This window comes from Salmo salar, chromosome 12 (assembly GCF_965601325.2).
Source record: "Salmo salar chromosome 12, fSalSal1, whole genome shotgun sequence".
NCBI classification, from domain to species: Eukaryota; Metazoa; Chordata; class Actinopteri; order Salmoniformes; family Salmonidae; genus Salmo; species Salmo salar.
The window spans coordinates 66249125-66265332 of NC_138302.1; the positions used below are offsets into that span (position 1 = coordinate 66249125).

General features: G+C 43.0%; 1 protein-coding gene across 2 annotated transcripts in view; it reads left to right on the forward strand.

Annotated features, from left to right (window-relative positions):
• The window catches only part of LOC106565583 (SLIT-ROBO Rho GTPase-activating protein 3), a 123589-nt gene that overhangs the window by 24353 nt on the left and 83028 nt on the right, over positions 1-16208 (forward strand). For both annotated transcript variants that reach the window (XM_014132865.3, XM_014132866.3), the window contains exon 2: positions 8304-8499. In XM_014132865.3, coding sequence (XP_013988340.1) covers positions 8304-8499 — 196 coding nt within the window. The remainder of the gene's footprint in view (positions 1-8303; positions 8500-16208) is intronic.

The window sequence follows — 16208 nt, forward strand, 5'->3', positions numbered from 1 at the left end:
CCGGCCGTGAAAATACTGCCCCCTAGCCCAGACAGGTTAAAGAAGATTATGTTTTATGTTTACATTATTTGATCCATCCAAAGCCTCCGCTTGCTACACATCCAGAGACAGAAAGAGAAAATAACATTAATGTCATGTCACAAGGAGTGAACCTACACATGTGTTCTAACCCCACTTCCACACCTATCTGCATCCCCCCACCCTGCTCTCCTCCAATCAGCTGCTCCCAAGGGATGTGTGCATGCCCATGTTGCCATGGAGACACCATGCAGTCTATTTTTCTTGGTTCTCCATGGCAGCTGGTGCCTGGATACGGCTGTGATTGACGGCTGGTGTTGTGAAAGGGCATGTCTGGTGCGCTGGGGCATTGGCTTCCTTGAAGCTTCAGTCCTGTGTAGCATGGTGACACTGTGATGATGATACTCAGGAAGGAGAGAAAATCAATGGTGAGGAAGGATGAGAGCAAGAGAAAGAGAGAGAGAAGGGGTGACTTATTCATCTCTCACTGTGAAGTGGTCTGTCTTTCTGTCTGTCTGAACCTCTGGACCTGTGATGAGAAGCTGTCACATTTCCTTCCTTTTAGTATACACCACAGCACTCCACTTGACAGGTGACTGTTTGAAGAAATTGAGATTTGAAAAACAGTTGGCAATTGAAAGGGAATCAGATATTTTGCCAATCAAATAATACCCCCTAAAGTAATCTTCACATAGTATTATGATTGATCAAGGTCCAACTGAAATTGGACTTTTAACCCATTCTCCCCTGAAAGACAGACGTATATACACATCGATAGACAGTACATACTGTATACAGGTTTTGGAGAGGTGCAGGGGGCTGCCACACTGGGCGCCCGGGGTGATGTTGTTGTGGGGGTTAAGTGCCTTGCTCAAGGGCACAAGGTCACAACGGTAGGTAGGCAATGGCGACTAGGATTTGATACCAGAAACCCTCCGGTTGCCAGCTCACTTCCCACCAGATTTGTCCTGTCACACCCTGTATTCGAACTGGGTGCTGGCTCACCTCTCTAAACCAGATGGTAATGATCAGGGATAAATGATAAACAGGCTGACAGAGCAGGCAGGCAAACAGTGCAGGCAGTCAGGTAGGCAGACAAACTGACAGACCAGGGAGAGATGGACTGATACAGAGCCCTACAGCAGGGATTAGTGACAGAGGAAGAGTGGAAAACTGAGCCTGGATGAGAAGGGAGAGAGGGTTGCACAGAGAAGGATGCCATGCCTACCACACCCACCCAAAGCCAGGTCTGAAAAAACTGTCAGCAATGGAAAAAGTCCAAGAAGAGGATAAGGCAGTCTTCCATTTGAGTGCGATGATGAAGTTAGGCTACTGTCATTGGGCATGTGCAGTGTGAGAGTCTACTCCAACCTGATTTTCATGAGCATTTGGCACTAATGTAGAGAGCTGTAAGGGGACGGTAAGCTCTGCAGTAGAGAGGCCAGAAAGGCTGTGTAGGGGATTAGGTGAGTGAATTTGGCTTGGAGGCAGACGCTTTTGTCTGCTGCGTACATGTACGTGTGCGTATATGTTGTCTGTGCATGCTCTCGCTGTGTGTGTGTGTGTGTGTGTGTGTAATGTGTAATCCAACAGTGATATTGTTGCCAAGGAGGCTAATTCCTACTGAGGCTGTTTATTTTTCATGCGGCACACCCAGATGTTACACAAACCCAGATGTTACAACCCAGATGTTACACAAACCCATGAACCTCCTGTGTTTCCCTTTACCCCACAACGCTCTGACTCATTCATATTGGATGTGTTGATGCACTCCACTCACCATAACAGGCATCAGTGTTTGAGGTGATAATGGGGGGCTGTAGTACCCTGAGGTGAAACCAACCATGTTTAATTCTGCATCTTGTGTGTGGCATGGGGATGATGGGGAATGGCTGCTGCTGTCACTGTCTGGCTGTAAGTGGCCTTTGTGAGATGAAATTACCGGGGCTATCAGGCTAAAGCAGTCTGCTCCACTGCACACTGGTTGCACAGGCGGGCTTGCTATGCCTCTCTCCCCAGCCAAGCCACCCTGAGGATGCTCTGCAGGAAACACACACTCCAGGACACACACACGACACACCAGTTGTCACGCCCTGACCATAGAGAGCCCTTGGTTCTCTATGGTATAGTAGGTCAGGGCGTGACTATAGTAGGTCAGGGCGTGACCAAAAAAAACACAAAATTGCAGAATTGTTCAGGATCCCATAAAACGTCCGCTCAGCAAATGACGCCCTGCAGGTGTGATTGTTTTTTTTTTCTGCGGAGAGGTCAAAGTTCAGGGATCTCCTACATCCTAGTGTTTTTCTAAGAGGTCACTGGCTTTATAATTCTTGTCCTGTCCTGGGACGTTGTCCCAGACGTGTAGTGATCTTATTGAGCAGGTGCCTTGTGGTGGGGATGATGGTGGCAGTGGGGGTTTAGGCTAGGCAGTGATAATGATAATGTATTGTCTCAAGGTCAGTGTTGAAGTGGTCCCTTCTTATCTCTGCTGTCCCATCTGCTCTCACAGGGCTGGTTAATGAGCTAGGACCACTCTGACTGCAGATCAGACCTGCATGATAACATTTGCCATACACACACTACTGCAGTTAATATCATGTGTGAGTGGAACAAAAACGATGCGAAGTAACAGACTCGGGCAACTTCATCACAAAGATTTACGTAGATGCATTAATTAAGCAGGGCATTTGACTGTGATTTAGACATGCCTGCCAAACTAAAGATATGATTCTTGGAGAGCTTACTTGGTGTAAGATATGGGCATAAAGAGAGCCAAGACAAGCCAAGCTGAGGTCCATGAGCGCTTATCTGCTTCCTAGTGCGATGGTGGGAGGTAATCTATAAGCTGAAGAACATGTTTTACATTAGAATGAGTTTACCAGCATGCACATTGCACACAAGTACAGGCTTTCATACTTAACTTACAAAATATAGGAAACACCAACATAGTGTCTTAATAAGGCGTTGGGCCATAGATTCTACAAGTGTCTGGAACTCTATTGGAGGGATGCGACACCATTCTGCCACAAGGAAGTCCATAATTTGGTGTTTTGTTGATGGTTCTCCCATAAGTGTTCAAATGGGGTTGACATCTGGTGACTGAGACTAACACACACACACACACAATGCTTTATTTTCTAGAAATTTATTTTTGTGGAGTAAAAATGTTTGACCATTAAAACTCTTATTTTCCCGAACCCTTAAACTAACCGTAACCCCAAAACCTAACCATTAAGCTTAAAATAGAATTTTAACAGATTCAGGACGTTAAAAAAGTCCTGACTTTTACAAAAAAGTTTGTTTTCCTACCTTGTCAGGACATTTGGGTGAATTGTTAGGACATTGGGGTCCTGATAAGATAAGGAAACAAGTACACACACAAACGTTAAATTCCCATGCTCCTTTGAGACCCCTCTTTCAAAGTCATTGAGAACTCTTCTTCTAGCCATGTTAGCCAAAATAATGGGTAACTGGGCATTTTATACATGACCCTAAGCATGATGGGATGTTAATTGCTTTATTAACTCAGGAACCACACCTGTGTGGAAGCACCTGCATTCAAGATACTTTGTATCCCTCATTTACTCAAGTGTTTCCTTTTATTTTGGCAGTTACCTGTACATTCAGAGAAGCAGTCATACTGTACTGACAGAGTGCATTCTCTTTCGCAGACTTATTCACATTACACATTCAAGTTACATACAGTTTCATTAATACAGAGAAGACTGTTCAGGGATAAACAAGTGGTTGTGGATTGATGCCTCTACACATAGGCCTGTCTGTCTTCATGTTCAACTGCATAATGAATGAAGCCTGTGACTCCAATAGCTTTCAGGGAGAGCCAGTAATACTGCATCATCACTTTGGCTTGCCAGAAAAGTTGCATTCTATGTGTAGTAGTAACTGGATTCATGCAATCATTTGATATCAATATACACTGCAGAGAATCATGACAATTGAACATTAGCTCAATATAGATTGCAGAAAATGTGCAATGATGGCGCATTCTTGACACAATGTTTGTTTGCAAAATACATTTATTAGAGTACTGATTGCTGTATGTGAATGTAATGCAGAATGTGGGGTGCATCCATCATTGATGATCTTACTGTTAGGTATTTGTGCTGATTTGGAATATTTGCTCTTGTATCAAACTGAGACAGTCAATGGTAGTTAACTTTCAGATGAAGTAGCACAAATAGACAAAAGGACAGCTCTGTTGTAGGAACAATGTTATTCAGTTACTAGCTTCTCTCCCCCATATGTAATTGCGGCCCGAATTGCCTAATCAGGCTATTTCTGTCTCAGCTCTATCTCCCCATCCTCTTCCCCTAATTTAAAGACTTTGTATAGCCCTCAAAAGAGGGGTTTTGTATCCCTTTGGTGTTGTTCCTTATGGGCGTGGAAGTAGTGATGAAGGATGGACCCTGTGGTTAACTACCACTGCCTCTTCCCGTCATTCCTTTGCCTCCCCCCCACCCGCTCAATCCTGCACTCTTTTTCTCTGAGGTTGCCACCCCAATGAGCAGAAACATCCATCCACAAATGGAAACATGTGTAGAGAAGGCATGCTGTGCGCCTGCCATATGTAATTGCTGCATTGCCTAATCAAACAATGGCGTTAAAGCCAAGTAAATTGTACGCTTCAATTAAAGGTTGTGCTTATGGCCTAGATCTAATTAGTAGAGCTCCCGAGGATTTGAATTACCTTCATCTTCCCTCCCCCTCACGCTCCCCCAACACTGGGTGTAGTCGGTGCTTGTTATCCATACAAACGCATGAACAAGTGAACCACAAACACTGTTTGAAATGCACATTTTTATTTCAAATACGGGACTCATAACCTCGAATGAGCTCCTTTTTTTAATAACTTGATTGCTCTCAAAGAATTGGGCCGTAGCCAATAATCAAACAGTAAACGTTTAATGTCATGGATTTCTTTTCATTCCATGAAACATTGATGTTTATACGTAATCCAGAACGTTCACATTTTTTTTCTAAAAGGTCCATTTTGAAAATGTTTATTTGAACTGATGTCGTGCTGGCTACAAGACTTGTTTTGGTTCTGTTCAAAAGGGCAAAGCATCGTCTTTAACTGCAGGCCTAAATTCACAGCATTCCTCCTCTTCACAGATTGAAAAGAACCACTAAGGCTTCAGACACTTCAAATAAACCACAACGAAGGCGCTATGCAAAGAATCGAGAATACTGGGGAATAATTCTGCGATTGCTCATGGTTTCTAAGAGATGACGACACACTTCTGGCGCGAGTGACCTATTTTTCCAAACTCGTCTGTGAAAACCACCATTGCAGCTGCTGGTTCACAGTCGGCCATTTTTTACAAGAGTATTTTAAAAAGTCCTCCCTGGCATTCATGCGGATCAGTGTCAGATTTTTCTGGGGAGTTTCTCCTGGCTCCTCTTGTTTTACCACTGGATAGCCTACGTGCAGAGAGAGAAAGCGAGAGAAAGTTATGGGAAGAAAGGAAGAAAACAATCCTTCATTCAGTCTGGGAAGAGCTCAGAGTCCCTGGAAGTAGGGGTTGGAATGTGTTTGTTGTAGAAGTAGTAGCCAGGCATCTCCAGGGCTGGTGCTGTCTATATGAGACCTAGGCCCATGTAGGCTGATGGAGAGCGAGGGAGGCCCATGGGTAAAGGGAAGGGCTGTGACAGTGGTTAACCACAGATTGTAGGATGCCGCTTGGGGCTGGGGCCAGGCGGCGCAACATCACAGGGACAGAAACCATCCCCTGCACAAGATCACTGCTCCAGTTGCTAAACACAAATGGCTAACTTCCCTCCGCTAAGTCACAAGACTGTATATATCCACGGGAAGGGCTTGGCTGACCAAATTACACCCTCTGCAGCATGGAAACATGGTCTTTGTCATTGCTGTGGTGGTGCTGTGCAGTTAACAGTACATCTGCCGTGCAGAATGCCACCCCCATGGCCTGTGTTATGTCTAATGTCCTATGACAAAGCTACTTCACAGGGACCTCTTATAGCTTTGACCTTGCCTGGAGTACTTGAAGCCACAATGCTAGGCTATGCTGTTGACCTCAGACAAATCCAAGACTCAAACTATTCTCTAAGCCTCAGCAAAGAAATTGTCCGCTCACATTCTGTCTCCAATCAGTAGTTTGAAGCCTGCAGCAGCGAACGAGCTTCACCTTGAATTACAGAACACAAATAAAGGATGAAGGCATCTGAACCTTTCTGGGCACCAGGCAAAGGGACACTGCCAGTCCTATTTTACATCAAACTGCTCTGCCCCCGCCATCCCATATTTATTTTATTTAAGCTTAGTCAACCTTGGACCAGGAACCACTGTGGAGAAAACCAAAAGCACACAGTATTGTTTGATGCCGATACATATGGTATGGCACATGAAAAAGCTTTGATTCTGCATGCTGAATACAGGATGCTCATGAGGTCTTCCCTTTCTGTTGGCTAGTAATACCACCTTTCAATCCGATAGCTAGTCAGTATTACTTTGCTTTCAAAAAATATTTCCCCTTTATTCCATTTGTTTACAGTAGCTGTTTTATGAAGATCAGAAAGAAGCATCTCAGATTTGCTGGTTTGTTCAGTTAAATAGGCCATTCTTTGTTCTTCAGTCGAGGCAGAGTTTGAGCTCAGTGACAACAGTACAAAGCCGATGGAGACTCATGTTTCTCTCCTGGGTACCCACCAGCGTTGAGAATCTTCAGTGAGACTGCCAGTGTCAGGTTCCCCTCGTAGGGTTTTAAGCACCATTGACAGCATTTAGAATTCCTGAAGCCCATTCTCACACAGCTCATCTTAGCTCAGCTCAGCTCTGGAGCCATTACGCTACATTACATTTAGCAGGCAGTCGTTTCTCATCTTCCTAAAGAGATGTTCAATAGCCCAGGGTGGAACCAGGGGAAACAGTCTGTTTGAATACAGAAAAGACTGCTACAATACAAACTCAGGGACCAACATTAAGCTTCCAACTCTTTCAGACATGATGTGTGGTGCTGATTGACAGCTTTGCCTGAGGGATGTTAGCGAGAGAAACACTTTGTTAACACAGTGAGCTGCTTGGAAATATGTGACGGGACATTTCATGGTTGTTAGGTGTGCAAGGTGAAAACCGTTATTTCCAGCCAACTTGCAGTGATTCGAGGCAAAGAACAAGCCCAGTTTATAAAAGTAGAAACTGTGTGAATGTTGATGAGATTTCAGTGCCCTCGTAACCTATTTCACGGTTGGAAAATAATCCTTGGCGCAACTATCATAACAGAATTATGATAAACCCATAATAAGATAAAGTACTAAATGTCTCTTTTGCACTTTAAAACAAATGTATCTTGAATAAATCCACAAAATGGTTTAGGGTGCTGTAAAACAAATCTACTGACCAAAAATATAAAAGCAACATGTAAAAAACGAAGCTTAATTCTCTTAAATTTTGTGCACAAATTTGTTTACATCCCTGTTGGTGAGCATTTTTCCTTTGCTAAGATAATCCATCCACCTGACAGGTGTGGCATATCAAGAAGCTGATTACTGTATGACCCTTACATAGGTGCACCTTGTGCTGGGGACAATAAAAGGCCACTTTTAAATGTGCAGTTTTATCACATACACAATGCCACAGATGTCAACATTTTTAGGGAGCGTGCAATTGGCATGCTGACTGCAGGAATGTCCACCAGAGCTGTTGCCAGAGAATTTAATGTTAATTTCTCTATCATAAGCCACCACCAACGTAGTTTTAGAGAATTTGACGTACTTCCAACCGGCCTCACAACTGCAGACCATGTGTAACCGCGACAGCCCAGGACCTCCACATCCGGCTTTTTCACATGCGGGATCATATGATCTGAGTCCCGCCACGCAGACAGCTGATGGAACTGAGTATTTCTGTCTGTAATAAAGCCCTTTTGTGGGGAAAAACTCATTCAGATTGGCTGGGCCTGGCTCCCCAGTGGGTGGGCCTGGCTCTCAACTGGGTCCCCCTTCCCAGTCATGTGAAATCCACAGATTAGGGCCTAATGTCAATTGACTGATTTCCTTACATGAACTGTAACTCAGTAGAATCGTTGAAATTGTTGCATGTTGCGTTTATATTTTTGTTCATTATACATAAACTCTTCTCAGATAAATGTTTTAAGACTAAGACACTTTTTGGGGGAGAACATTTTAACAAAGATGGCAAACATGGCAGGGTTGACTGAATCCAGCCCCATGCCCTGATTTTCTGGAGATGATGACTCTGTTATAACTTATTGACTCGTCCTGTTTTGTGTTTTGATGCATAGAGATCCGTAACCAGCTGGTGGAGCAGTTCAAATGCCTGGAGCAGCAGTCCGAGTCTCGTATCCAGCTGCTACAGGACCTGCAGGACTTCTTCCGCCGCAAGGCTGAGATCCAGCTGGAGTACTCCCGCAGCCTGGAGAAACTGGCCGAGCGCTTCTCCAACAAGATCCGCAGCTCCAGAGAGCACCACCAGTTCAAGTGAGTTTCCCTCCCATGCGGAGATGAGACCACCACACCGTTAAAGACCACCTAGCTTCAAACTGAGCCAAACATTTAAACTGTATGTGAGGCAGCGAGGGATTGTGTATGCGTGTGTGTGTTCATGCAAGTGTGTGCTTGTGTGTCTACTTGCCTTGCCAGAGCATGTCTACTCTGTTTGTGTGTTTGCTTGGGTGTGCAGATTTATTTTTTTATATTGTCTAAGAGTGTGTGAACTTGTTGAGTACACATGGAGTTACATCCGTTCTTGCCAAGTTTTTCTCCCAAGATCTCAAACTACTCCACCCTATTTTTCTCACTTAATCTTTCCAAAAACGACTCCTGCTGCATTTTGGGTTCACTGCATAGCCTTTGGATATAAATGTCCTTCTTATAATATGCAAGCGATAATGATTTTTCCTCTTTACTCCATCGAAATCTCAAACCATCCAAAGGCGATAGAAAAGTAATCTCATTCTGGATGAAACCTCAACTTTAATTGGCAAAGCTGATGTTCAGCACTCCAGTGCAGAATCTCCCCATATAAAGCTCTTGTTCCTGTAGCTCTGGGCTGAGGAGGGACTCAAAGCCAGCCAGGCCTTACCGGTATTATCCTATAGGGTCGAGGCACGGCTGAGGCCATGCATGCTACGAGACTGTGCCTTGTTTTCCATCACATCAATGAATAAATGGATTATTCTCTGCCATTTAGGGCAGTGATAGATTTACAGCTTGCTATCTAGCCCCAGCCTTTACACTGGAGCGTTTGAGTACAGTGCAGTCTTATGCTGCAAAGTGTACTCCTCGTCCTCTGCCTGTACAGTATGTACTGTACTCCCAGCTGTTGAATATATTTGTAAGCTACATATTTAACACATTCTAAAGGTTAACTATTTGAATATGATAACAGTGATCATAACAGTAGTTATGAAACTTTCAAATGTCAGTGCAGGCAGTAGAGTAGAGGATGTGTTTCAGAGGGCTTTGTGTCATCCAGTTAGTTCAGGCCCTGGTGAATTTGATGGGGATTTGACTCAGTAATTGAGGCCAGCTGTTTTAGAGCAGGCAGCTTGTACCAGGGTCCCCAAGGCCATGCTGACAGTAGACAGGCCTGTGCTGCTGCAGACGCTATGGCTTAACCAAGACACTTACTGTATAGTAGAGCTTCTAGTAGACCAGTTCAAACAGTTCTTGAAGAGCAGGCACCAGCCACATAGTTCTTACCAGACTCAGCATCTCATCTTCCTCTGCCACCTCAATGCCTTCGCCAAGACTGCCTGAACCTCTGTACTCACACTCGTAGGGCTGCAGTGTAAAGCAGCCATCTAGAAGTCTGTAGCCGCAGAGTCTTTGGCTGTGTGTAGTTGTCTGGCGACAGACAGACAGACAGACAGACAGACAGACAGACAGACAGACAGACAGACAGACAGACAGACAGACAGACAGACAGACAGACAGACAGACAGACAGACAGACAGACAGACAGACAGAGACGATCTGTGTGTTGGCAACAACGAAGTGTGACATTTTGATTACACACACTTCTTTATGAGGGCCACGTTGGCTTCCTTTGGACTCCATTAACCCGAACAAACACAACCATAAAAATGTTCAACCAATTAGCTTTGACAGTGTCCTTGTTAAAGACCCTCGCTTTGTAAATAAACCATGGGCACAACAACTACTGTATATACAGTACCAGTCAAATGTTTGGACACACCTACTCATTCCATGGTTTTTCTTTATTTTTAATTTGTTCTATGTTGTAGAAAAATAGTGAAAACATTAAAACTATGAAATAACACATATGGAATCATGTAGTAACCAAAAAAGTATATTTTAGATTTTAGATTCTTTAAAGTAGCCACCCTTTGCATTGATGACTGCTTTTCACACGCTTGGCATTCTCTCAACCAGCTTCATAAGGTAGTCACCTGGAATGCATTTCAATTACCAGGTGTGCCTTGTTAAAAGTTAATTTGTGAAATTTCTTTCCTTCTTAATGCAATTGAGCCAATCAGTTGTGTTGTGACAAGGTAGGGGTGTTATACAGAAGATAGCTCTATTTGGTGAAAGACCAAGTCCATATTATGGCAAGAACAACTTAAATAAGCAAAGAGAAACGACAGTCCATCATTACTTTAAGACATGAAGGTCAGTCAATCCAGAAAATTGCAGTCGCAAAAACCATCAAGCGCTATGATGAAACAGGCTCTCATGAGGACCACCACAGGAAAGGAAGACGCAGAGTTATCTCTTGTGCAGAGAATAAGTTCATTAGAGTTAACAGCCTCAGAAATTGCAGCCCAAATAAATGCTTCACAGAGACACATCTAAACATCAACTGTTCAGAGGAGACTGTGTATATCAGGCCGAATTGCTGCAAAGAAACCACTTCTAAAGAACACCAATAATAAGAAGTGACTTGCTTGGGCCAATTAACACGAGCAATGTACATTAGAACGGTGGAAATCTGTCCTTTAATCTGATGAGTCCAAATTTGAGATTTTTGGTTCCAACCGCTGTGTCTTTGTGAGATGCAGAGTAGGTGAACGAATAAGCTCTGCATGTGTGGTTCCCACTGTGAAGCATCGTGGAGGAGGTGTGATGGTGCTTTGCTGGTGACACTGTCAGTGATTTATTTAGAATTCAAGGCACACTTAACCTCTATGGGCTAGTTGGGATGTGACCGTCCCACCTGCGGAACACACTATTCAACAGTGAAATAGCATGGCGCGAAATACAAAACAGCAAAAATCTCATAATTTCATTTTCTCAAACAATCAACTATTTTACACAATTTTAAAGATAAGACTCTCGTTAATCTAACCACATTGTCCGATTTCAAAAAGGCTTTACGGCGAAAGCATAAAATTTGATTATGTTAGGACATAAACTTCACAAGAAAAACCACACAGCCATTTTCCAAGCAAGGACATGCATCACAAAAACCAAAAGTACAGCTAAAATATTCACTAACCTTTGATGATCTTCATCAGATGGCAGTCATAGGCCTACATGTTATACAATACATGTATGTTTTGCTCGATAAAGTTCATATTTATATCCAAAAACAGCATTTTACATTGGCGCGTGATGTTCAGAAAATGTATTCCCACCAAAACGTCCGGTGAATGTGCACATCAATTTACAAAAATACTCATCATAAACGTTGATAAAATTTCCAACAGTTATTGAAAGAATTATAGATACACTACACCTTGACGCAACCGCTTTGTCAGATTTCCAAATAACTTTACGGAGAAAGCACATTGTTCAATATTCTGAGTACATAGCTCAGCCATCGAAGCAAGCTATACAGCTACCCGCCAAGTTCTGGCATCAACAAAACTCTGAATTAGTATTATAAATATTCTCTTACCTTTGCTGATCTTCGTCAAAATGCACTCCGAGGACTCCTACTTCCACAAGAAATGTTTGTTTTGTTCGAAATACTCCATATTTATGTCCAAATACCTCCGTTTTGTTCGTGCGTTCAGATCACTATCCAAAGGCATAACATCAAAATGTTCCATTACCGGTCGTAGAAGCATGTCAAACTTTGTTTACAATCATTCCTTAGGGTACTTTTAACATAAAACGTAGATAATATTCCAACCGGACAATAGCGTATTCATTACAGAAGAAAAAGAAGGAACAGTGCGCTTGCGGGATTGCGCATCACCAAGTCCTTTGTCCATAGGCAGTCCACGCATTGACTGAGCTACTATTCTCTGCCCAGTAACAGGAGAAGGATGGAAAAACTTTCTGAAGGCTGTTGACAGCCAATGGAAGCCTTAGGAAGTCACTGTAGTTTCAATAGGGATTCAAAAGAAGAACTACAATTCTCAGATTTCCACACTTCCTGGTTGGATTTGTCTCAGGTTTCTGCCTGCCATATGAGTTCTGTTATACTCACAGACATCATTCAAACTGTTTTAGAAACTTCAGAGTGTTTTCTATCCAAATCTACTAATAATATGCAGATATTTGACTCTGGGCCCGAGTATTAGGCAGTTTACTCTGGGCACGCTTTTCATCCGAAATCGAAAATACTGCCCCCTATACCCTAAAAAAGTTAACCAGCATGGCCAACACAGCATTCCGCAGCGATATGCCATCCCATGTGGTTTGGGCTTTAGTGGGACTATCATTTGTTTTTCAACAGGACAATGACCCAACACACCTCTAGACTGTGTGAGGGCTATTTGACCAAGAAGGAGAGTGATGGAATGCTGCATCAGATGACCTGGCCTCCACAATCACCCGACCTCAGCCAACAAGTGCTCAGCATATGTGACTCACAACCTGGATTAGGTTTTATGTAGCAAAATGTGAAATGGTGCTTCTTACATTGGGTAAAGTAGAGACTCAGAGCTACAAAATGGTGCATTATACACTGCATTTGAGGAACAATGGGAAAGTATTTCTGCTTTGATAGTTGATCAACTTGTAAAGTAGGGAGCCAGCCAGCTAATGTTAGCTAGCTAGCGAACAGTACACTTTAGCTTAAGACATATAGCAAGCTAGGGAAACAATGAACCTAGCTTGGTAAACAACGTTTAAGATCAGCCAGCTAACGTTAGCTAGTTAAACATCATTGAACAAAGTGCCAACAATGCCACAGTGCTGGGAGGTAACCAACCAGGTGCATTGTTAGCTAGCTAACATTAGGCTCTAACTAGAAAAACAAACAGCTCTGGGAAACTAATAATAACGTCAGCTAGGGAGCCAGCCAGCTAACGTTAGCTAGCTAGCGAACAGTACACTTTAGCTTGAAATGAAACCACTTTCTGTCAAAATTAGAAACGTGTAATATCTGAAAATGTAGCTAGCTAACACTAGACTATCTTACCTGTATACATCATCATGCATGATGGACGTGTCTCCCTGTCAGGAATGCCATACCACGGTTGCCCTGAGTTTGAAGATGTAATCCAGAGACAGGTGTTTTCTCCATCTCTAACTATCATACTCTAATTCCACTGATTTCAAAACTTGATCCTCCAGAAAGTGGAGAGCAACACTTATGCAGCTCCACTAAACAATACATTTGAAAAAAAAGCTACGTTCAACAGGATTACCAACACAGACTGACGAGCTCAAATAGACAGAAGCCTTCAATATGGCAGACCAATCCGAACTCCTCTCTCGGCATGTCCAGCCCACTCATTATCTCAGCCAATCATGGCTAGTGGGAAGGTTGCTCACTTTTTCTGTGGCTTAACCAACAAGGCTTGTAGCTTAACAATTTTATTTGTATTTACAGATGGCATACAAGTTTGTTATTAAGGCACATGAACGTTTACATGTTCGAGAAGGCATTTCTGCCCCCCCAAATATTTTTTACGATCAAATGGCTCTCCTGTGAAGTTGTGACTTGTGAAAAAAGCCTAGGTCCCATATGGGAACTCCTTCAAGACTGTTGGAAAAGCATTACAAGTTGAGAGAATGCCAAGAGTGTGCAAAATTGTCATCAAGGCAAAGGGTGGCTACTTTGAAGAATCTAAAACATAAAATATATTTTGATTTGTTTAACACTTTTTTGGTTACTACTATGTAGAAAATAGTACAAATAAAGAAAAACCATTGAATGAGTAGGTGTGTCCAAACATTTGACTGCACTGTATGTCACACACAACACATATGTAATATGGATACTCTCTGGCTACCTCTCAAATATGCATGCACTCACGTGTCCTGTCTTTCACCGTGCTCTCACTGTCTCTTTAGTTTAGATACAAACAAGCCCCAACTCTCAGTTTTTCCTCTGGTCTTTTGTCTCTGTGGATATTTCTGAGTTGCCACAGCAGCCCAGCTCTCTGTGGAAGGATAGGTCATGAGCAGCATGACTTCTCCGGTGCCTAGCAACTCATGCATGGCAGTCCCTTGCCTCTGCTTTACACTGCACAGCACTATGGGAAATGAAAATAGCACAGTTAGACTCTGTTCAGCCAGGCAGAGGTCCACATTGAGCTGCTAGGTCACTGCCCCGGTCTTATTGGCTGAACCCATACCATACAAATACGGATTTATGAGCTGAGTTTATGACAGCAGTCACTGATGTGATGCCCAATGCCACTGTAGTTTACAGCAGCACTGCCATGGGGCTGTCTGTCTGCTCGGTCTCCTCTTGGCTCATCTACATTAACATATCAGGCAGCTCTAGTGTCTCTCAACTAATTAAGATGAGGGTGAAGTATACCAACACCTGCCTCTGATTGGTCACATGAAGGGAAAAGCTGAGGGCATCAGTGTGCAAGAGATACCTGCAGCTCAGCTCAGCCCCTACTGTTCCAGCCTGCCTGGATCTCTGCTTGGGATCTGTCAGTCTGGTCCCAGTCAACTCACCCAAACCCCACCAAAACACCAATCACCAGAAGTCTATTTTCTATTACATCAAATGGTGGCCTCATTGTCAGAGAGTGAGGGAAGGCTTGCACTGCCCTTTAAATGGTCCCTAGCTTTTTCATTTTTTACATATAGCTGGATCTACACAACAGACGTGACGTGGACTTATCTTGACATTAGACCACTTGAAGATCAAACAAACTTTGATTTTTGAGTGACCTATCACTTTAAACCATTTCATCTGTGGGGCTTTGGGAACTTCCTATTGCTCCTAAAATGATCTTCAATGTCTATGAGACAGACAAAATAAATTGGTTGAGGAACCATTTTGGGGGTTATCATTAAATTAGGATTTTAATCACTACCTATTAAACTAAAATGTCTGAATATGGTCTATCAGTCAAAACAGGGATTGCACATTATCAACAGCAAGCAAGCCATTAGAAAGCAGCTCATGTTATATTGAAAGAAAACATAACCTGCCTGAGAAAGATAAAGCTTGCATTAATGTCCAATCCTGTGTGTTCCTGTGTTTGTGTGTGTGCCTGCCTGTGTGCAAGTGTTGTGTTGTGTGTGTCCGTGTGTATGCCTGCCTTTATTCATGTGTGCATGTGTGGGTAGGAGGGGGTCATTAATGATTGTCCTGGTATCGCGCTGAGCCAGATTGTCTCCTCCACGCTCGTTCTGCTTGACTACAAACACTGGTGGCCTCCTTATTTTTCTTAACCCTAGTTCCATTTGATGTTGCTGCCTGAAATCTCTGTCCAGCTCCCTGTCTGGCTTCAAAACACAACACATGTACAAGTTTCATGGTTTTTCATTATGAATAAAAACAGTACTGTTTTGTATTAAAAACCTGACCAGACCATACTGCAATGCAATATGTAGCTACAGCCCATAACTCTGAGTTTTATTGATTGCCTTTGATATTTCATCTAATATCTCATTTTCTTAATCGGTCCAAATACCAACCCCTTCGTGAACTAACACTCGCACTTGACTTTTTTCCCCCCTTACTAGCTCTGACCTTCCTGATTGTAACATGGGTCATCTAAAGGGGACCAAGGCGCAGCATGTAGAGTGCTCATATTTACTTTTAATGAATATACTTAAACAAAACAACAGTTCCATCAGGTAACATACACTAAACAGAAAACAACTACCCACAAAACCCAGGAAGAAAAACCCCTACTTAAATATGATCGCTAATCAGAGGCAACGAGGATCAGCTCCCTCCAATTAGAGATCAACCCAAACAATCCCAACATAGAAATAGAAACACTAGAACTTAAACATAGAAATAGAAAACATAGAACAACCCAAAACACCCCCTGTCACGCCCTGACCTACTCTACTAT